Consider the following 22,744-nt stretch of genomic DNA (forward strand, 5'->3'; position numbering starts at 1 on the left):
TATAGACGCGTGACAAATGCCATATCATATCATATAATAACTGCACCACCCTAGCCAGAGCACTAGTGTTATCCAAAGTCGACTACTGTAATGCTCTCTACCTGGGCACCAGCTAAAAGAACATCAACAAGCTTCAAGTTATCCAAAATAACGCACTAAGAGCAGCCATGAACATACCCAAACACGAGCACATCTCCGATACCAGACGCGACTGTCATTGGCTATCTATACCTCAGAGAATCGAATATAAAACACTCTCTCTCACACACAAATGCTTATCCAACCAAGCACCTAGATACCTTTCTGACAACTTCACGCACCATACACCATCTCGCCCAACCAGATCTGCCCAAACTCACTGCTTAAATATCCCCAGAAGGGATAATCCAAAAAGCAGGCGGCACCAGCTTCCCAGTGCTTGCCGCCAAACATTGGAACTCACTACCAACCGACCTAAGATCCAAACCATCCTTTCACCGTTTCAGACACAGCGCCAAAACCTGGCTACTGGCCAAAGAAGTATAAAACGCAGACTTATTACATCACGTGTATATATTGGGACGTCGACAAGGCGTGTCTGTCACACTATCCCTATAGTGACGTGCGCCGTACCCACAATCCCTCACGCGTCAAGGTCCCTCTGTTTGTATTTTTCTGCCCTGAGGGAGCCTTCTAGACGTGAGTGAGTACAGAAAAGAGAGAGAAATATAGAAAGGGATGTCTATGTTCCTTCCATCCGAGCGGGGAGGAAGGGTGGGCGCATGTGAATCTAAGCAGATACAACCATCACAAATGCTTTTACGGTAAGTAATGCATTCTCTTCTGATGTTTGTTAATCTGCTTAGAATCACATGCTGTGCATAGACTAGCGAGCAGTACCCGGAGTTGGCGGTGGGTTAAGAGAAGGAACAGTAGAGAAAAGATGTCTTAATACTGCCTGTCCCACCTGGGAGTCAGATCTAGAGTGTGCATCTAGACAGTAGTGTTTTGTAAAGGTGTGCACAGAACTCCAGGTAGCCGCTTTGCAGATGGACTCAAGGGGAACATTTGCAATGAACGCTATGGAAGCCCCAGTGCCTCGAGTGGAATGTGCTCTTGGCTTGAAGGGTAGTTCTCTCTTAGCAAGAGTGTAACAGAGAGTGATGCATTGAACAATCCATCTAGATATAGTGGACTTTGAAACAGCATCTCCTTCTCTTCCTGCTGCCACCGAGACAAAGAACTGATTAGTCTTTCTCAGTGGTCTGGTTCTTTCCATGTAGAACATGACGGCTCTGCGTACATCTAGTGTATGCAGACTTTTTTCTCCCAAGCTGGAAAGGTTTTGAAAGAACGTTGGTAGTTCTATTGACTGGTTTACATGAAATTTCGAGATGAATTTTGGTGCAAACCTTGGGTGTGTGCGTAGAACCACCTTATCATTGTGAACTGTTACGAAGGGGTCTAGTACAGAAAGAGCATGTAGTTCACTTACTCTCCTAATGGAGGTGATAGCTATTAGGAAAGCAGTCTTAAGAGTGAGGTCTTTAAGAGTTGCCTTGTGCATGGGTTCGAAAGGAGGGCCCATGAGTCTAGAAAGTACCACATTTAAGTCCCATCCGGGAGCTGGGTTAGCTATCGGAGGGTGTATTCTTTTTACCCCCTCCATGAAGGCCTTGATAACTGGTATCTTCCACCACGACACTTTAAGTTGGGAAGTGGTGTATGCAGAAAGTGCCGCTAGGTGGACTTTAATGGAATTGAAGACTAGACCTGAATCCAGTAAATGGGTCAAGTACAGAACAATGTTAGTGGGAGAGCAGTCATCCGGGTTGATGCTCTTACCTGTACACCAGATGACAAATCTTTTCCACTTGCTAGAATAGCAGTGGCGAGTATTAGGTTTTCTGGCTTCCCTGAGGATGTCCATACATCTCTGCGGGAGCTGTAAATGTCCAAATTCTATGATCTCAGGAGCCAGGCTGCTAAGTTCATGGTCTGAGGGCATGGATGCAGAGTCCTGCCCTTGTCCTGTGACAGCATGTTGTACGGGTAGGGAAGTTTCACTGGGGGATTAGGGACATCTCCATCAAGTGAGCGAACCATGGCTGCCGGGCCCACATTGGGGCCACTAGTATCATGGTAACCTGCTCCTGGTGCATCTTCTGCACCACTTTGTTGAGAAGGGGAGTCGGGGGGAAAGGCGTAAACAAATTTCCCTGACCATTGAATCGACAGACCGTTCCCCTTGGACTGGTTCTGGGAGTACCTGGAGGCGTAACTTTGGCATTGTGAGTTCTCCATAGTTGGGAACAGGTCTATTTCCGGGAATCCCCATTGCGTGAAGACGTCTAAGACGATGTCTTCGTGCAATTGCCATTCGTACTCTTCGGGCAGGGGGAAGTCTCTGCTGAGTTTGTCTGCTAGCAGATTGAGTTCCCCTGGTACATGTTGTGATAGTAGGAACATGTTGTGTTTGAGAGCCCACTTCCATATATTCTGGGACAGCTTGGACAGTCCTGGAGAGTGAGTGCCCCCTTGCTTGTTGAGGTAGTACATGGCTGTGGTGCTGTCTGTGAGGACCATCACTGTCTTTCCTTGTAGGTGTTCCTGAAAGGCTTTCAGTGCTTTGAACACCGCTAGTAGTTCCAGCAGGTTTATATGCTTGGATGCTATGCTTGGAGTCCACGCTCCGTGAGCAGTCTGATGGGATAGGTGAGCCCCCCATCCTGTGAGGGATGCGTCTGTGGTTAGAGTGGCTTCCACTGCGGGTGTGGCAAAAGTCTTCCCTAATAACAGGTTTACTTTTGTCCACCACCGTAGCGAGAGAACCAAGGCCTGCGAGACCACCACTAGATCGTCCCATTGTCCGCTGGCCTGACACCACTGGCTGTAGAGCCACTCTTGCATTGGGCGCATGCGCAGGCGCGCCTGAGGTACCAAATAAATACATGACGCCATCATCCCTAGCAAGCGCATTGCCTTGCGTACCGTCACCTCTCGACCTGCCACATAATGGGGGATCTGAAACAGCATGTTTTGGACCCTCTCGTTGGATGGGAAGACGAGGCCGTCCTTTGTTTGAATTAGAGCCCCTAGGAATTGTTTGATTTGACTGGGGTCTAAGCTGGACTTCTTTTTGTTGATGGAGAAGCCCAGTTGGGACAAAAGGTCTACGGTCTTTTGGGTATTGGAGAAGCATGTTTCGTAAGAATCCCCTGTTATGAGCCAGTCGTCGAGGTAAGGGTATACCGGGATGGATAACCTGCGTAGGTGGGCCGCTGCCACTGCCAGTACTTTCGTGAATACCCTTTGTGCAGATGCTATCCCGAAGGGTAGTACTCTGAACTGGTAGTGCTTGTTCTCTATCTTGAACCTGAGGTATTTTCTGTGCGCTGGCAACATTAAAATATGAAAGTATGCATCTTTCATCTCTAGTGTTGTCATGTAATCCCCTTGTGATTACAGTGGGATTCATGCAAGGTCACCATACAAAACTTTTGGGGTTTGACAAACCTGTTTGCTTGTCGCAGATCTAATACAGGGCGCATGGTTAAGTCCTTTTTGGGTACAAGGAACTACACTGAATAAATACCTTCTGTTACCTGAGATAGGGGGACAGCCTCTATAGCTTCTTTTTTCAGTAGCTCTTCTACTTCTTGAAGAAGAATGGTGAGGTGTTCCGGTGTCATGCGTCGGTTCCGTGGGGGTCTGTACTTCGGGGAACCGTTGAATTCGATGCAGTATCCGTGGGCTATGGTGGATAAAACCCGGCGGTCTGACGATATTTCCTCCCATGCTGATAGGAACAATGTTAGCCGGCCCCCGACCGGTGATGCATGGGAGGGGACCCGAATCTTCGGGTCATTTGTTGGTATTGGTCGTGGAACCTTTGGGGCTGGAGCCGCGACCTCTTCCTTTGCCACGGCGTTGGCCTCTTTGACTGAATTGGTTGTTACCCTGGTTAGAGGGCCAGTTGGTAGCAGAGTAAAATTGCTGTTGGTTTTGCTGGCGTTGGCCACGAAAGGAGCGTCTATTGCCATAGCCGCGTCTGTTAGGGGGCCTAGAAATTTGGTCAAGAGTCTTGATGGTATCAAATTCCTTCTTCGCATGTTCTAGGGCCTCATCAACTGCTTTCCCAAACAGGTGTGTTTGTTCTATGGGCTTATTTATCATGGAAGCCTGGGTTTCCGGCTTAAATCCCGAATTGCGCAGCCAGACATGGCGTTTGAGAAGTATTCCCTGAACCAGGGAACGGCCAGCCGTCTCTGCGGCATCTAAGGAGTTCTTTACGATGCCCTGGTTTACAAGAGTTCCCTCTGAGATGATATCTAACAGGCGTGAGCGCAGGGGTTCTGGTGCGTCCTCTGCTTCGCTGCGCAGCTTGCTCCACTGTGCATCTGCGTAGCTAGCTAGTAGGGAATTGTTATTCGCAATCCTAGTTGAGAAGGCTGCGGAGGTCGTGATTGTCTTCCCAAGTGCATAGAGCTTCTTGCCCTCTTTGTTCGGTGGTGCCTCACTAGTGGATAGTGGTACCCCCGCTCTTTTTCTTGTATTAGTAACTACAAGGGAGTCCGGAATAGAATGTCCTCTGATGTACAAGGGGTCAGAGGACGAAGGTCTGAAGAGCTTTTCTATCCGAGGGTTGACCCCTCTGACTAATGCAGGATTGGAAAGGGAAGGAGTTATTCTTCTCTTTATGGAAGCCAGGAGCGGAATAGACTGACTAACAGGGGCTTTTTCTTTAATAACTTTTTCTACAAAGTCTATGTCAGGAAGAGTTTCCCCTGTGTCCATTTCAAAATGCGCTGCTGCCTTGCGCAATAGTGCATTAAGGGAAGGTTGGTCATGGGAGAGGTGTTTCCAATAGGTGAATCCTTGGGAGGAGAAGGGTGAAAGGCATCAGGGTCTGAGTGCACAGATGGGGATTGCCAAGGCTGCACTGATGGGGATTGCCAGGGCTGCGAGGTGGCTGTATCTTCTTCAAAAACTCCTGCACTAGTGTAAGGATTTTCTTCAAACCCCTCTTCCTCATGTTCTTCCTCTCCACCCAACCCCTCCTCATCTTCTTGGAGGTATTGCTCCTCTTCAGTGAGGTTATATACGTCTGTAGAAAGGGGAAACAGTCTAAGGATCTTGACCCTAGGGTCATCCTGGGGCCATTCTCCTGGTCTTTTGTGAGTGGGTGGGTTTTGGCTTCCCAAAAACCTTTCCATTTTTTCCATACAAGAATGGAGTCTTTCAAGGGTCTCATGGGGGACCCCTCAATAGTCTAGAGGGGGGAAATCGGTGTTTTCGCCTTCCAAACGCTTAGAACGCTCCCACAACGTCGACGAAAGGTTTCCCTCGCCCTCAGAAAAGCCCTCCGGTAGTTCAGAAGTGCCCTTAGATGAAGGGGGCAGTTCTTGGCTACTCTTGTGCTTTTTCGGCGTTTCTATAGCTTTTGGTGCGGTATTGGACGTCTGTTTCGTCGTCCGCTTACGTTTGTCTTCGGAAACAATTCTCGCCAGGCTCTCGACAACGAGTTCGTCGGTAGAGGGCTCTGGTATCGACATTGCCTGCGTTACGCGTTGTTTCTCGACGGCCGCTCTACGTTACGTCGGATGTTTTTGAGGTAGCGCCCGTGTTTGATGAAAGCCCAATTGCTGGTCGTGGCTGCGTTTGCGGGTGGGGCTTGAGACCCTTACGGTCTGAGGTAGACGCCGGAGTGCCCTGCGTCCCCTTAGGCGCTGATGGATCCTTCGTCTTCGACGAAGAAGAGCCGTGGGTTGTGTGCTTAGGCCTATGGGGTCTATGTGCGTCCTTGTCGCCGGGGTGTTCATCCCCATAAGCAGGGCGTGAGCCGAGCCCGTCGGGGGCCGGGGACGGACGTCGAGGAGCGCGAGCGCGAGCGCTCCTTCTGGGGTTTAATGACTTCCGTAGCGGACGTCGAGTTATCACCCTCCTCGTCACTTTCTGTAACCGCGGCGGCGGCTGAGGAAACTGACTTCGACATAGCGTAGTCCGCCCACCTCTTAACTTTCCGTTCTTTAAGAGTTCTTGGTTTCAAGAGCTTACAGGCCGCGCAGCTGTCCTCCCTATGATCGAGGGGCAAGCAACGATTACAGAGCTTGTGTTTATCCTTCCAAGTGTATTTACCCCTACAGCGTGGGCAAAACTTAAAAGGTGTCCTCTCCATAGCTGAGGCAATAATAACTGGTGATAACAACCCCAAAGGAAAGATAGGGGAGAAAGAAAGACATTCTCAAAGAGAAGATAAAAGTTCGAACCCCCACTCTCCCTACTGTATGTTGGCCGTCGAGGCCAGGCCACGTGTTCGGCAGCGCCGAAGGATCCCCTCCGTCTCTTCCCCTCCGTCGAAAACCTGTTCGGCAGAGAAACAGCTTCACAGCTAACGTCGAGTGGAGGGATCTTTAAGAATATAATAAGTATAATTAAGGACCGAGGTCCGTAGTAAGTATTTTGCAATGTCTCTCTAGGAGCTCCGCATAAGGCGACCAGAAGCTGGGCGGAAAAAAACAATCTGAGGGACCTCGACACGTGAGGGATTGTGGGTACGACGCACGTCACTATAGGGATAGTGTTACAGACACGCCTTGTCGACGTCCCCTTTTCAATTACGAAAAACAAAATGCAATACTCCGCAGTGACCACTGGATGTCGGACCTATGCACAGCATGTGAATCTAAGCAGATACAACCATCAGAAATGCTTTTACGGTAAGTAATGCATTCTCATATTTCCTGTAACTGCGTTATAATGTGTATAATATCAGCAACTGTACTATGTCTTCGTTTCATGTAATACTTGCATACTCTTACCATGCCTGTAACACGTTCACTTCTGTGTAACCATATCAAGCGCCTGGATGCCCCAGGGCCAGGCGGCGCTATATAATTAATAAACTAAACTAAATTATACATATTTTGCTCCCTTCTAAAGAACTGTTAAATTAATAAGTAAGTGTTTAATCAAGACACCCTGAGTGTAAGTGTTTATTTGGATACTTGTCACTGTAAAACTCTGTGTAGTAACCCTACAGCTCACATTGATCCCTGTTGAGATGAGCCTGGCTGCTCAGTCGCTCTACCAACTTGTGTAGTACATGCATATACCAAAGGTTGGGTTAAGTATTGCCAAGAGTACCAGGCTGGTGCAGTCTCCCACAGGGTACACAAAGGGGGCTGGCATGGATTCACATGCTCATGAATATTCTCTGTTGCCAGGTTGGGAATCCTTGGTAAAAGAAAAAAACAGTTTCATTTTCACTTGCAAACTGTCTTTCTCCTATAAACCAATCACTGAGCTCTGGGTCATATTTCCCCCAGCCAATGACTGCCCTCCCCTGAGCCCCCACTCTGGCAGCCATCTTCAGATTTTTACAACACTCAAGTGTTGGGAGTCCTCGTGTTTTGCTCCAAGCTTTTCTGTTTTTGCTCTTTTTTTTCAATAAAAAGTTCCTATTTTTGTCATATAGAGCCTGTGTGCTCTTTCGCTCCTTTGCCCGGCAAGCAGGGATCCGATTGTCGGTGTCTTTCAACGCCCCTCGAGGGAAAGAATCGTCTCATCGGAGATTCCAGAAGGCCATCGGGCCTACACCGCACGCCAGACTATGTTGGAGGAGAAGGCCGCAGGTTCCCTCTTCAAGCTCTGCTCCCCTTGCCTCTACTGTCTCGATCCGGACCACAAGGAAGCGGATTGTGATATCTGCCTTGGTTTCTCCAAGCGCACCGTCAAGGATTGTCACAGTAGGTTTGTGGCGTTGCTCAATGCCACCGCCTCTACCTCGTGTGGCAAGCAGGGGGCATGCCTAACTCAAGACCGTCAGGGCCGAGTTGCAGGCTTCCAAGTCTGCCTCCATCTCTAGTCATTGTCCCAGCTCCTCTTTGATGAGCAAATCGGCTAACCCAGGGAAGCTGCCGGTGAAGCCGGAGGAGATCAAGGCGCACGGTAAGGTGTCCGATGTGCCCCTAAAGGCCCAGGTGGTCCAAGCAAAGTCATCCTCAATGATCGAGCTGGTTGCGGCCACCCTCTCGAAGGTGGAAAGGGCTGACCCAGTCCAGGGGACTCTGACGGTGCCCAGGTTTCGGCCAAGCTGGTGGAGAAAATGCAGGATAAGAGAATGCCATCTCTGAGCCCCAAAAAAAGGGGGGAGGGAGCAGTGGAGATCTCTGCCATGCTCCAGTGCACAGATATTTCTTCTTCAGATGAGGAGGATGTGGGGGGGGGACGACGACGGGAATGCCGATGATGACGAGGTGGACGCTGGGCCCAGCAAGACTATGCTCCTGACACCTCTGATGTGTCGCTGGACATTCTTTCAACTCACCACACACTGGTGTCAGAAATTCAGAAGAGGATGCCAACGGCACACCCGGCCCCTGTGGCATCGGGCCCCCCCCCTTTGCTGGCTAAGAAGCAGACACAGCACCCTGCGCCGTATCATCAACCGCTGCACATGCACCCTCCACCCCCTAGGGATACAGGGACGGACACAGCAACTGCAGACACGGACGACAACGGCAGCATCTCTCCGCCGCCGGGAGCTTCTCCCCAGATCAAGCGGGGTCGTTCCATGCCATGGTCGCACGCACGTCTGAGCTCTTCCAGCTGACGCCAGAAGAGACCAAGAAGGAAGGTCTCCTTTATCAACACTGTGAGGCCATGAGGAAGACCGTTCTGGCGGTGCCTCTCCTGCACGACGTTTGGGATGAGTGCCTGGCGCTGATGAGAAATACCGCCTCAGCCCTGGCGAAAAGAGAGACTTGAAAAGAAGTACCGGTTGCCGGAGTCAGCACCCAAGTGCCTGTGGTCACAGCCCTCCCCGGACTCGGTGGTCTCAGTGGCTGCGAGGTATAAGTCTTCGAATCCCTCATCTTCAGCCTCCATTCCCCTGGACAGCGAGGGGAAGAAGTTGGACGCCCTGGGTAGGAAGGTGATCTACTCGGCGGCAACGACAGTCAAGGCAGCAAATGCGCTTGCAATCCTGGCCAGGGAGCTGTGGTATAAGATGGGACCACTGCAGGAATTTCTCCCCGACGACAAACTGGTCGAGGCGCTGGAGAATCCTCCAAGTGGGCGAGGTGGCATCAGACCATGCCATCACCGTGGCCCTGGACATCACGAACACAGGATTCCAACAGATGGGGAACAGTGTCTGCCTCATTCGTCGTGGCTGGTTGAAAGCCACCAACTTTCATTAGGAAGTTCAGACAAGGGTCCTGGACATGCCCTTCAACGGGGACAATCTCTTTGGTAAGGCCGTCGACAAATCGTTGCAAGCCATTAAGACCGACACTGGGCCGGCCGTGCCTTTGGCATGCTTCAGCAACCTCATCCTTCTTTTCATGCCTCAGGAGGGAAATCCGGTAGGTCGTCTAAGAGTTTCGGCGGGGAATCATCCTCATACCGACAGCCCTCCCTTTCCATGACCCAGAAGGCCTACTGGGGTCATTCCAAGGCTTTCGGAGGTGGCCGACGAAGTCGCTGCCAAGTCGGCACGCAGGTCCCGAAGCAAGATTGAACCGGAAAGGACATCAGGCCTTCACCTGTGCACCCCGGTGGGAGGCCGGCTAGTGGGCTTCGTCAGCGAGTGGAAAAAGATCTCCACCCACCAATGGGTGCTGGAGGCTCTCGCCCATGGACCCTCTCGAATTCCAGTGCAAGTGTCTGTGGATACCACCGGTGGCCTGGCAAGAGCAGCACATCCTCCTCTCCTGCAGGAAGGTACGGGCCATGATAAGAAAAGGGGCGATGGAGCTGGTTCCAAATCGACTCCGGGGCTCCGGAGTCTACTCCAGTATCTCTTGGTAAAGAAGATAACCGGGGGCTGGAGGCCCATTCTCGGCCTGCGGCATCTCAACAAGTACAAACAATTCAGGATGGTCACGTTGCAGCAAGGAGACTTTTTGAAGTTGCTGGTCTTGGAGGACCCATACTTCCACGTCCCCATTCACAAGAAGCATCGGAAGTTCTTGCGCTTCGTCATACAGGGAAAGCACTACCAATTCAATGCCCTTCCCTTCGTACTGAAGTCTGCACCCAGGGTGTTTACGAAGTGCCTGGCACAAGTGGCGGCCCATCTGCGTTGGTAAGGGATCCTTATGTACCCATACCTCGACCACTGACTCATCTGTGCCAAATCAAGGGAAGAAGCCGTCGAACACACGGAAAGGACCGTCCGGCTGATGATGGATCTGGGGTTCTCCGTGAACTATCCAACGTCCTGCTTGATACCATCGCACAACACGCTGTTCCTTGGGGGGCCAGACTCAACACTGTCTCCTGCCTGGCGGCCCCCTTGGAAAAAAGGATAGCGGCCATTCTGGGAAAGGTGCAACGGCTGTTTGCACTGAAGACCGCCACAGTGCGGACCATCGTCGCTGCTGGGCATGATGTCATTGTGTATTTACCTGATCTGAGACTGCAGGTTGCGAATGCAACCCCTTCAGAAATTCTAGACGCTTGCTGGATCCAGGTGTCAGGAAGCTTCGCAGACAAGATTGTTCTCGACAAGGAGTTCCATCGAGCGATATGGTGGTGGGGCATGCGCTCCAACATCACTGGGGGCATGGATTTCCAGAGCCCCCCGCCCCCCATACCAGGAGGCGGTCACCACAGACACTTCCCTGGAGGGCTGGGAGCTCACACTGGACGTCTCCACGCTAGAGGCCTGTGGCTAACTGAGGAGAGAGTTCTCCACATCAATGTCCTGGAGCTGCAGGCAGTGTTCTGGGCCCTCAAGTCGTTCCTTCCATCCCTCAGAGGCAAGGCGGTGAGGGTCTTCACGGACAATACCACCACACTGTTCTACATCAGGAAGCACGGGGCACCAGATCCCCAGCGCTCTCCAGAGGCACAGGAATTTTGGCACTGGTCTGTCGCCCATGGGATGTTCCTCATTCCTTTTCACCTGGCAGGAATCAAGAACCCCATCGCCGACTCCCTCAGCAGGGAGCTACGCTCTTGCCACAAGTGGGAACTTCGACAGGATCAAGTGGACAGCCTCTTCCTTAAATGGGCCAGACCCCAGATCGATCTGTTGGCGACAGTGACGAACTCCAAATGGCAGAGATTCGCCAGCAGGTTCCACCAGCCGAAGAGCATGGGGAATGAGTTTTCCTTCCCGTGGGAAGGCCTGTTCCTGTATGCATTCCCTCTTTTGACTCTCTGCTGTGAGTCATCAATCAACTCAAAACGGTGCTGATGCAGGATGATCCTCGTTGCCCTGGCGTGGCTGAGGCATATTTGGTACCCGGATCTTCTCAGCCTGTCAGTCAAGCTGCCAGTGGTCGCGGAACTGCTCGCTAGATAAGGTGTAATCCTAATTACCCAGGATCCCTGAACCTGCAGGCTCGGCTCCTTTATCCTTAGAGTTCGGTTGGTACGAGCTGCCGGCGGACTGCAGAGAGGTCCTTGTCGCGGGCCAGAGCGTCATCGACTCTTAAGTGCTAGGGGCACAAGTGGAAACATTTTGCAAAGTGACGCCGGACACAGAAGATCAACCCTGTGAGGGTCACGGCCCGGCAGATTCTGCCATACTTGTTGACCTTGGCCAAGGCGGGGTTGGCGCACAACTCTATCAAAGTGCATCTGGCTGCTATCTCCAGCTAAATCAGGTCTCCGGGATGGTCTTCTCTTTGGTCCCACCGTCCCGTCAAGGAGTTCCTCAAAGGACTGTTTCGATCATTCCCGCCGGTGAAGGCGCCTGCCCTGGCGTGGGATCTCAACATGGTACTGACGAGGCTCATGGGCGGCCCCCTTCGAGCCTATGCATTAGGCCCCTCTCGTTCCTCTCGTGGAAAATGGCTTTCCTCGTGGCCATCACCTCTGCCAGGAGAGTGGGTGAGATTCAGGCCCTATCCTGCAAACAGCCATATCTGACACCTATCGAAGGTGGTGCTACGGACACACCCCGCCTTCATGCCAAAGGTTCCATTGGAATTCCACCTCAACGAGCCTTTGGTGTTACCTGTGTTTTTTCCGAAGCATTCATCACCAGCTGAAAGGGCCTTGCACTCGCTGGACGTTGCTCATGCTCTGAAGTTCTATGTGGCATGCACAAAGAGTTTTCCGAAAAGTCTCAACTCTTCGTGAACTTTGGTCCTGTGATCCATGGGAAGGCCTTGTCCAAGGCTTCCATTTCCAGGTGGCCCTCCGGTTGAATCACTGTCATCGGTTGGCAAACCGACCGTTGCCCGGCTGTCTGAGAGCCCATTCCACCAGAGCGATTTCTGCGACAACGGCATTCCTGTCTGGTGTGCCCCTGCTGGACATCTGCAGGGCTGCTACGTGGCGGTCTACGCACACCTTCACGATGTTCTACTGCGTCGACAGGGATTCCAGAGAGGAGTCCAGGGTCGGCCAAGCAGTGCCACGCAACCTGTTCGCTTGGGGTGAGTCTTTTCTGGAGGTTTGAGTATTGCTTCTGTTGAGCCATGCCACCTCCTGTGGTTGTCTAACGGTATACTGCTATGTATTCTTTATTCATGAGCATGTGGATCCATGTTGAAGAAGGAACAAGTTACTTACCTGTAACTATTATTCTCCAGCATGGGTCTGGCATGGATTCACATGTGAACCCTCCGTCCTACGCCTCTGCAGCTCTTCTTGATCATACTGCCACTTAACTTGCTTGCCAAATCTGAAGATGGCTGCCTGGAGAGGGCAGTCATTGGCTGTGGGGCAGTATGACCCAGAGTACAATGAGTGGTTTAGAGGAGAAATAGTTTAAGTGAAAGTGAAACTGTTTTTTAATTTACCAAGGATTCACGGCCTGACGATGGGGAATCTTCATCAGCATGTGAATCCATGTCAGACCCATGCTGGAGAACAATAGTTACAGGTAAGGAACTTGTTCCTTCTGCACTTTTTAACATTTATTATTTAACCCATTTAACTGCATCTAGATGTTGTACTATAGCTTTAGAGACCTCGTCCCAGGGCCGTGCTGGGAGTTATGGGCCCTGAAGACCGAGTTAAAGGCCAGAGCGCAGCAAGGGCCTTTAATGCGCTATGAGGGCCCATAACGACAGTACAGCCTTAGGGCAAGGTCAATAACGCTATTGGAACCCATGGCCAAAGAGAAAAAATGTAATTTATTATATTTATTTTTGAGTTGACTTGACTATTCCCTATGGCATATTGAAGTTTAAAAAAACATGACAGAAATATAGCTGGTGCTTGGTTATAGCAAGTTATTCTTTTCACTAACAAACTATCAAACGAAAAAGGACGGTATTTGTAGGACAATGTCCTTTTTACTTGGGCCAGTAGAGAGGGGGAGAATCACTGTTAAATGCACGACTTTCCGAGCTGAAGAAAGCAAAGGCCACATTTGCAGGCTATAGTGAAACTGCAAGCTATACTGGGTCTTATAGCCTGCAAATTGACCAGTGGGAAAGTGTTATTCAACCGCCCAGGCTTCTAATTAAATATATGTTTAATGCCTTCCACTGTACATTAGAGGTGGTGTGGGATACCGCAACATTTCATGTATCGGAATTGTGGATTCTGAACACTATGAAATGTGTGTTGCTTTTGTCTAGGGATAACTTTTCCTCCCCACCCTTTAGAATTTAATACCTTGCGTTTTCCACCAGATATAGTGCTGGTTTTAGCTACAGGAGTGTGAGGGGTGTGACCCAAATCCTTTTACTGTTTTTCATATATACTTGCTTAGCCCCCCTTTTGTGTTTTATGGGGACTAATTGTACCTATCCACCACCCTTCTGCCGACCCTTGAGTGAAGCCTGATTGCTCTGCCATTGCTACCCCTAGAGTCTGGTTAGTCTTTTGGCTGGAACCCTTTCTTGCCCTTAGGATAGATGGTTCACACTTCTCTCTAAAGGCTATGGAAAAATATCACTAACAACTTGTAAAATTGTTACACATATTCTTCCCCACTTCCCAATTGCAACACTGTATACATTGTTAACCTCTTTCAATTACTATTTGATCTGTAAAGCGTGGTTGTCCATTTTGACGCCTGTTTATTATTGTTAATATTCTATTTTAATACTTAGCCAGCTCACAACTGTACCTGTTTCAAAACATGCTAGCCTTGTCTGAGTAAAGGTGCATTAAGTCCTGCTGTATGGATATTGGATAGTAGTTGACTTTAGTTTATGGCACAACATACTTGCTAAATAAAATACCTATACATATGTTTCATATCTTGTGTGGATTTTTTCTTACTTGGCATCCCTTGTGAGTAATCCGTACCTTTTAACTAGTGTTTACCACTCTTAAGAGTTAAAGCCTTATTGCTTACATTTACCAGTCAGTGTGGTCAAACTGCAGATCCATTATAGGCCGGTTTCCTCTAGACCCTGCACTACGTGTTGTATAGAAAAGCCCTCCTTACACTGACTGAGCTCTGTTTGTGCTCCCTCGCTGACAGAGCAGCCCCCTGTGTCTCGTGCCTGTTGACAGAGCAGCCCTCTCGGTGGCTGCTCACCCGTTGAAGGAGCGGCCCTCTGTGTCTGCATGCTCATTGAAGAGTGTCCCTCTGTGGCTGCGTGTTCGTTGTCAGAGCGACCCAGTCTGTCTGCTCACTCGCACAGCTGCCCACTTTTTTGGAACTCTCGCTGGCCCTGATGCACACTGTGTCCACTAAAATAATGGTTCAGCTCCTCTATGTGTTCACTGACCGCGCTTCTTAATTATCCATCTGTTCCATCGCTGGTGGAGCTACCTTCTGAATCTGTCCACTTGCTCGCTGACTTGCTGTCTGTTTCTCATAGACTGGTTACTTGTGTCGCCACTCAAGTGCTGAGCTCCCCTCCATATCTATTCACTGTCTGACAGAGTCCCATCTTTCAGTCTGCTCAGAAACTGACTAAACTGTCGTCTGCATCTGTTTGCTTGCTGAGCTGCTCTGTGCCCCTTTTGCGGTCTGTCCCAGCTGCCCTCTGTGCCCCTTTTGCGGTCTGTCCCAGCTGCCCTCTGTGCCCCTTTTGCGGTCTGTCCCAGCTGCCCTCTGTGCCCCTTTTGCGGTGTGTCCCAGCTGCCCTCTGTGCCCCTTTTGCGGTCTGTCCCAGCTGCCCTCTGTGCCCCTTTTGCGGTCTGTCCCAGCTGCCCTCTGTGCCCCTTTTGCGGTCTCTCCCAGCTGCCCTCTGTGCCCCTTTTGCGGTCTGTCCCAGCTGCCCTCTGTGCCCCTTTTGCGGTCTGTCCCAGCTGCCCTCTGTGCCCCTTTTGCGGTCTGTCCCAGCTGCCCTCTGTGCCCCTTTTGCTGTCTTTCCGAGCTGCCCTCTGTGCCCCTTTTGCTGTCTTTCCGAGCTGCCCTCTGTGCCCCTTTTGCTGTCTTTCCGAGCTGCCTTCTGTGTCCCTTCTGCTGTCTTTCCGAGCTGCCTTCTGTGTCCCTTCTGCTGTCTTTCCGAGCTGCCTTCTGTGTCCCTTCTGCTGTCTTTCCGAGCTGCCCTGTGTCTCTTCCGCTGTCTGTCTGAGCTGCCCTCTTCCGCTGTCTGTCTGAGCTGCCCTCTTCCGCTGTCTGTCTGAGCTGCCCTCTTCCGCTGTCTGTCTGAGCTGCCCTCTTCCGCTGTCTGTCTGAGCTGCCCTCCTCCGTCTGTCTGAGCTGCCCTCTTCCGCTGTCTGTCTGAGCCGCCCACTGTGTCCCTTCACTGTCTATCCAAGCTGCCCTCTGTCTGTTCCGTTCCGTCTGGCTGAGCTGCCCCTCCATATGTGCTTGCTCACTGGCTGACCAGTAGCTGTGACCCTTTCTCATTTTGCCAGTAACCGTGCCATTCTTTTCCCTTCTAGGTGTTAGAATGATCAGCCTCTCCTATTCCCGCATCTCCTTGGCTGATATTGCTCAGAAGCTACAATTGGACAGTCCAGAGGATGCTGAATTTATTGTTGCGAAGGTGAGTTATTGCTGTGACTGTTACTATGCAACTACTTGTTCATTTGGGTGCGATTGGAGCAAGCCTCGAGTTTAAGGCTGGAAAGTAGCTTTTTGCAAGTTGAGTCTTCTTTTGCAAGTTTGAAAAATAAGAAGTTTGCAGGTAAATGTCAGTTATATTTTTAGCTTCCATAAGTCACAGGGGCTGGCCTGGGTACTTCTGTGCAGTGTTACCTATGTTGCTGCTGAGATAGAGATGCCAAAGAGCTTGTATTTCAGAGACGCTTCCTCCTCCTTAGAATGCCACCCCATCCCCATCAACCCCAATCGTATGGGTCCTCATTGTTAGGCAAAGTTTGCATGCAGTACCCTCAGGGACCACTACACACAACTATGACTACAGGTGTAAGCAAAACCAGCCTTTGGTATAAGTCTGTACCTCACAGTTTTTGCTAGCGAGAGTGATGTTACACAGAGGTCTACAATCACAAGTATTCAAATAGACTATTTTATTAATTTATTACACAGTCAGAAAACATTCTCTAAAAGGAGGCAATTGATATCACACAAAAATATACTACAATACTTCACACTATTCGGTTCTGAGGCGTTTAAACTACTTTGAAGGAGGAGCAAAAGGCATTCAGAGCATTTGAAGTAGGAGCAAAAAGGCATAAGTTAATAAAAACGAATAGTAGAATTATTCTTAAACAGTGCAAATCATTTGCGTTCACCAGAGGAGTTGTTCCAATGCAATAGGTAGGCCAAAGCAATGGGCTAGAGTCTTGTATAAGTAAAAACGGTTCTGGAAGTTAAACGGAAAATTCTTTGCCATGGTTCTCGGAAGTAGTTCATAGAAGAAAGATTTGTATGCCGGGTCACAAGCTGACTAGGCCTGCAAGTTGCCAAAGTTTCACGCACTTCCGCAGTGCGAGGTAAGGTCTATCGGTTGGGTTTTCACAGTACCTTATTTTGAAGAAAAAGATGCAGCTGAGGACTTCTGTTCCTGGCAGTTCCTGCAGATCTCGCTGTTCCTGAGCCTCAGTCGTGGGGACAAGAGGGAAGACGTCGGGGGACTCCTGCACTGCACAGGGACTGGTCACAAAGCTGGCAAATCTTCGATTCCGGTAGCTGTCGTCAAGCACACAAACTGGTGTCATTCTCCCTGTCTATTAGGTTTCCTGCAGCACTCTGAGGAAAATACAACCAGCTCTGAGAATGGTATCCAGGTGGCTTACGAGTTGATTGGCCCCACCAAGTCAAAGGAAGAAGTCGTCCTTGAAGGGCTTCTCTGTCGAGATGAACTTGGCGATTCCAACCTGCAGCAGGGCTTCACCGGGCAAACTAATGGTCCTGGAGTTGCAGCAGCCGTCCTCTTCCAGCTCGTCTTCGGTTCTTTCGTTCCAGCGGTCGACTCTGCCTTCCAAGCCAAGAGACTCGCCTTTTAAACTGTTTTCTCCCATTCATTCCAGGCTAGCTGCCACTTAACCAGCAGGGTGGCTGTCCTTGCCGGACAGTCAGCCAGCCAATCACACCAGAGTGCAGTTGGGTCTCCTAGGAAACTAAGCACAGGGAGTTTCAGGCAACTCACTCACTTCCTGCCCACCCCAGACACTCGGGCGCCAGAGGCGGTTTTCAGTCCTGAAGCCCGCCAAAGGCGTAGGAACAAAGGGACCAAACCTAGTTTGGCGCACCGAGACAAACTCTAGAAAGACCTTTTCAAAAAGAAATGGCAAAAAAAGAAGACAGGGACCCGTTTAAACAAAGGAGGCTCAGACGCCATCTTGAAAAACATGGCTCCCGCAATTTAACACTACCGGTGTTCGCAGTTGGGAAAAATCATGGTAGTTGTAAAACCACTGCAACAAGCCATTTCGAGAGCAAAGGATAGCATTGGACTGCTACGTGAGTTTTTAGACATAGGGGATACTAGGTAACCCCTCCGGTACTCTATTGTAAGATAGGGTGTGCTGGGTCTAGGAATTTAAAAAGACTAGTAAAGTCAATTTAACTTTACTTTCTCTGGGAAACAGTTTATCCCAGAGAAGGTATCTAAACCTGGGGACAGCCTAAAAGGCTTCCCTGTGTCACTGCACTGAGGGTGCTGTGAGACGCACATGAAAAGATGATGCCTATGGAGTTGTCTAAAACTCTATAACCAAAAGAAACAAACGCAGAAAACAAACAGAATTAAAAGTACAAAGTCCCAAAGGTCAGCAAAAGAGCTGGGGGTCTCTAAGGTGGAGAGGAATTAGCACGTTTATGAGAATTCTTCCTAACACTCATTGCTTTCTCTTCCTCAATGTTAATGCCTATAATTCCAGCCCAACCATAGTGAGTGGGCCAGATTCCAGAATTTGATGCAGGTATCCTTAGCAGTAGGAGACTATTGATTTCTATGATGTGGTGCCTGTGTGCCAGAAGGCTAGAGAAGGCTGAATGCGGACTATCCAGCAGCAACAGTGTTGACCTTGATCTTGGAGAGATGCGAGCCATCCATTGCCAGCAGGATAGGGAGGTTACGTGTGTTTGCCAACCATGCTGTGGGCTGGGGACTAGGGAGGGGAAATATCGTGGTGTGGATGGCAGTGCAGGAGTTTCAGGGGTGGGGGGGTGGGACTTTCATATATTGTATGCACATATATGTGATATTGTTGTTAATTTCCTTGACAAAATCATAATTCTGCTAGTAATTGTCAAGAAAATGACAATGTGGGTGCCAGAGCATCCTCCTACCAGGGATGCTTTAGACAAGGCAGCAGACCTTTTGGTCCCTCTAGACCGAGCTTGCTCGCTTAGACCTAGTGTGTGCCAATTGTCACATGTACTTATGTTTTAGTATACCAAGGAAGCATAAAGGGTTTCTGATTATCTTGTTGCACTTCATAGGAGTTGCTTATTGGAGCGAGGATGTTGCACTGTGTGTACTTTCTCAATTGCAAAGATAGCGAGACCAAGACAGTGGCGCCTCAAAGCAGAGTAGAAAAGTGGGTTGTTGAGATGGGTTTTCAGAACCAGCCCTGTGGGAGGGATTTGAGAGGCCACCCTAGTTGGTGAACAAGGTAAATGACACTTGGGACTAGACAAACATGGTAAGCCTGGGCTGTGCAGTAAGGCAGACCTTAGGTAATTTTGGGGTGGTGTAACAGTATAATTATCCACATGCTGTGCACTTGAGTAAATCAAACAGACTAGAAGTGCACACATCCTAATTAATCCGTTAAACTCCAAGAAGGTACAGTATAAGTCCAGCAGCTATCACTAAACTCACTATAAACAAATATATATGGAGTTAGTGTGATCACAAGTAAATTGAGCTCACCCACACTTTACACAAAAACAGTTAAAGCAGTTCAAAATAATTTGAACCGATGAAACTGAGCAGGAAAGCGGAAAAAGACAATGAATTATCCTAAACCATATACATTGATTTAGAAATCTAAGGCCCCATAGATTAAGCAGTCCTTCCCTGTCATGGAAGAATTCCTACTGCCTTAAGAGACACTTTTCCAGGTAAGTGTCTGAGTAGGGAAGGACATCTTAAGACCCCCCCCCAGAACAAGCTTTGGCAAAGCAAACAGGTGAATACAGTTCCAGATACAAAGCCCCTCAGGTGTTTGTAGCAGGTAGAAACAAGTGCTCTCCCAACCCCACTACACAGAGGGTTGCCTGGGTGGATCTCCATTGATCAAATACAGGCAAGGGAAAGATATAGCGTGGACTTTAAGACCATACAATCCTTATGGTGGGAGTGTAGGCGAGAAAACGGGAATGTAAGTCTGTGCCCTGAACTCCCAATTACATTTCTTGGGGTAATCCCCCCGGGTGTTGAAGGATCAGGGGTGCAATGGCTGGTTTCGTTTTCAGGATTGTTTCCTGCTAGATGGCAGTTCTGCTCTCCAGTCGAACAGTTCCAAAGTTATTTCAGCAGAATGGCTCAAGCACCTCAGGACAGCAGCCACATCATAAACCAACACTACTGTGACGAAGAATGAACAAACAATGAAGAATGATCAACTAAAAAAGAGAACGGACTATAATCCTCCTCTGGGGAGGACCCAACAGCCCATCATAAAGAGTAGATCGACTACTGTCCATGAGAAGTAGACCCTCAGAGTTTCAAACCAGCCGAGTGAGGAGTGCTGAAAGAGACCGGGAGATCCTCTATAGCGAGGAAACCACAAGTTGCTGTGGGCAAGAAGCTCTGAGGAAGCTGAAAGCCAGAGAGGAGGACAAAAACCCCAGGAGAAAGAGAGTTGAGCAGTTGCATGATCCAGGGAGAGGTGGACTGTTCAGTCTGGCAACAACGCCTTAGACCACTGGGGCACAGGTTCCGCAGAGAAGAAATAGTTAGTCAGAGAGAACCAAAGCTATGCTGACTACGAAGGAAGTCCCTATCCCGTAAAAAGGCCCGATGACGCCAACCCATAGAAAACAAAGTAAAAGGGATAACTGGAGACCTGGGAGGGAAAACTGGGGATAGAGTATCCTCATCCTACTCTTCCCAAAGAGTGGCATGAACCCAAGAAGTGTGAGAAACAGTAGGAAACCTCTCCTACTCGTCTCACTAATATAAGAGCTGGGAAATGGAATAAGAATAACTGTTAGGTCTACAGTAAACATCTCATGGAAAAAGACATAGAAACAGTGGAGGAGGAACAAGATGTTCAATGCATTATTTATAAGGATTTATAGAACTACAGAAACACAGAGGATAAGAATCACATAAAGAGGGATTCAGTATCCCTAGCAATGTTCCCTCTAAATATTTTTTTCTATGTGCGGAACTGGTTTCCTGTTGTGCACACATTATTTTCCATGTGCGCAACTGACTAATGAGGTAAGCCACTTTGTGACCATGCGTATTTAGTGAGCTACCGTCGCAGAAGAGTTTGGAAAGGAATTTCCTCTTCCCAGCCACTGCAATTCTTGAAAAATCTTACAACACTTTTTCCAAACACATAGGCTAAAATAAAATGTGTCATATGTGATTAAACAGAAAACTCGTCAACCAGTCCAAGTCTTCAACATCTGCCACAGTACCTTGCAAATGTTTTATGCAACTGGAAAATCACTAGTATGTACTACAAAACACAAATATCTCTTGTCATAAACTGATGTGGCTGTCAAGAAATTCTGGCAGAATACATTTGCCAATGAATTAATGACAATTAAAATCAATGTGTCAAAAAACATACTGATAGGAGTTCAAGTGCCACTTTAATGAAGTAATTCAAGTGCCAGGAGAACATGCTTCTAATAATGTGTGTAAGGCTGATTATTGCATCAGAATAACTGCACCTCAGAATATGATAAAAAATTCCTGTGCCTCTGTTTATTATCCACATCAAGTGTCCTGTGGGTAGTGATAAAACCAGCCTTACAGCTAAGAGACATATACACCTTCCATTTTTACTCCATAAAAAAATTAAAATGTGCCCAACAAAAACGAGAAACCATGAAAATGTTGTTGCTTCAACCCACAAAGCTCCACTGATCTTTTTTGGAATTAGTGACCAGTAGAGCAGTGTCATAGAAAAGAACTCTAATAAAATTAACGCCTGATCTCAACAGGAATTTTAAGGGGAAGAATATCTTTTAATAAGCAGAAAGTATACCTATTGGCAGAACTCATTACTTTTTTACTACCTGAAAAATCGTTTGATTCCAAGTAGGGAGCAAAATCTGATTAGAGCTCTGCTTATACCCTTGACATAGGAAGTTAAATGACAGGGCACATAATAACGTCTATAGCTTTGCCCACCCTTCTGCACCACAGCTTAGATAAAATGAAAGAAGTGCCGTACTGAGGTTTATTATGGAGCCCTGCTGAAGAAAGTCACATATGTATGCCTTTTAAGTTAATAGCATCAATTCATCAGTGATACAACTGATTGGGCGCCTACTTCTACAACTATGGATCCCTCTTCTGTAATTCTTTATCAGTTAAATAAGATGCAGGGAGATGCTAGAGACGATACACACAGAGCACATGGTTATATTGAAAAGCCCTCAGCAGCTGATCATAGAAAAAGGAGCTTTTGTCTAGACAGGTACTAGAATTTCCTATCCTTTAGCAAACAAGCAACACATTTCCTTCAGTGTACCGCAAAACGTCTTATTTGGTTTTTGAAATGTGCTGCTTTGTCATCACCCGCAAGGAATGATGACCTGTACTCTTCCACCCATAGCCATTCCCGGCCCCTGCCTAGCCTACAATACTAGTTGGTAGAGCACTGTAAAAAGTGAGGGATTGTAGCAGTAAACACTCATTGGGATATTTGCAGACCCACACTACTTTGCATATTTAATGCGTCAACATATCATGTGCATTTTAAGAATGTCATGACTCTGCATGTACGCAATTCTTTTGCAGCGCATACAAGATTGTTTTCAACATACTTCACCCTTATATCATTGTGTAGGATTACACAGTGCTCAGTGAAACCGTTTTTGTATAGCAGTGAGTTACCATAAAATGTGTGAAGGTCTTTTCCCAAAGGAACTCTGAACACTTGGAAACAAGGCAGATTGTGTGAAAAGCATTCTCCTGTCTGAATATCCGGTACCCTGATACTATAGATGAGCAATCCCAGGCATAGTCCATACCCATAAGTAAATTATATTGCAATGTTGCTCTCCACGTATAGGGTAATGTTAGCAATGCAACAGTAGGCGACACTGAGCATCACATTTGTCTTCTCAAAATCCTTACAGGGCAAATTCATATTTGAGTTTTATAATGTGTTAACTTGCAAGGGGGCCGTTTCAAAACACTTGCCTGACATATGTACAAAGAAGAGGAAGAATGGGATAAGCTTTCAAATCCAGGTAGCCTGCTTACTTACAGTCAGTATCCGATATTTGAGCAGGTAGTTCGAGTGTATCGTGTGGGTGAGGCTTTTTGTAAGGCACAATGAGTAA

General features: G+C 48.5%; 1 protein-coding gene across 1 annotated transcript in view; it reads left to right on the forward strand.

Moving 5' to 3' along the window:
* PSMD3 (proteasome 26S subunit, non-ATPase 3) overlaps positions 1 to 22,744 on the forward strand; it is a 258,442-nt gene that overhangs the window by 200,539 nt on the left and 35,159 nt on the right. The window contains exon 9 of the mRNA XM_069634771.1: positions 15,739 to 15,842. Within this exon, the coding sequence (XP_069490872.1) occupies positions 15,739 to 15,842 (104 nt within the window). The remainder of the gene's footprint in view (positions 1 to 15,738; positions 15,843 to 22,744) is intronic.

This window comes from Ambystoma mexicanum, chromosome 13, assembly GCF_040938575.1.
Source record: "Ambystoma mexicanum isolate Mex_15411 chromosome 13, UKY_AmexF1_1, whole genome shotgun sequence".
Lineage (NCBI taxonomy): Eukaryota > Metazoa > Chordata > Amphibia > Caudata > Ambystomatidae > Ambystoma > Ambystoma mexicanum.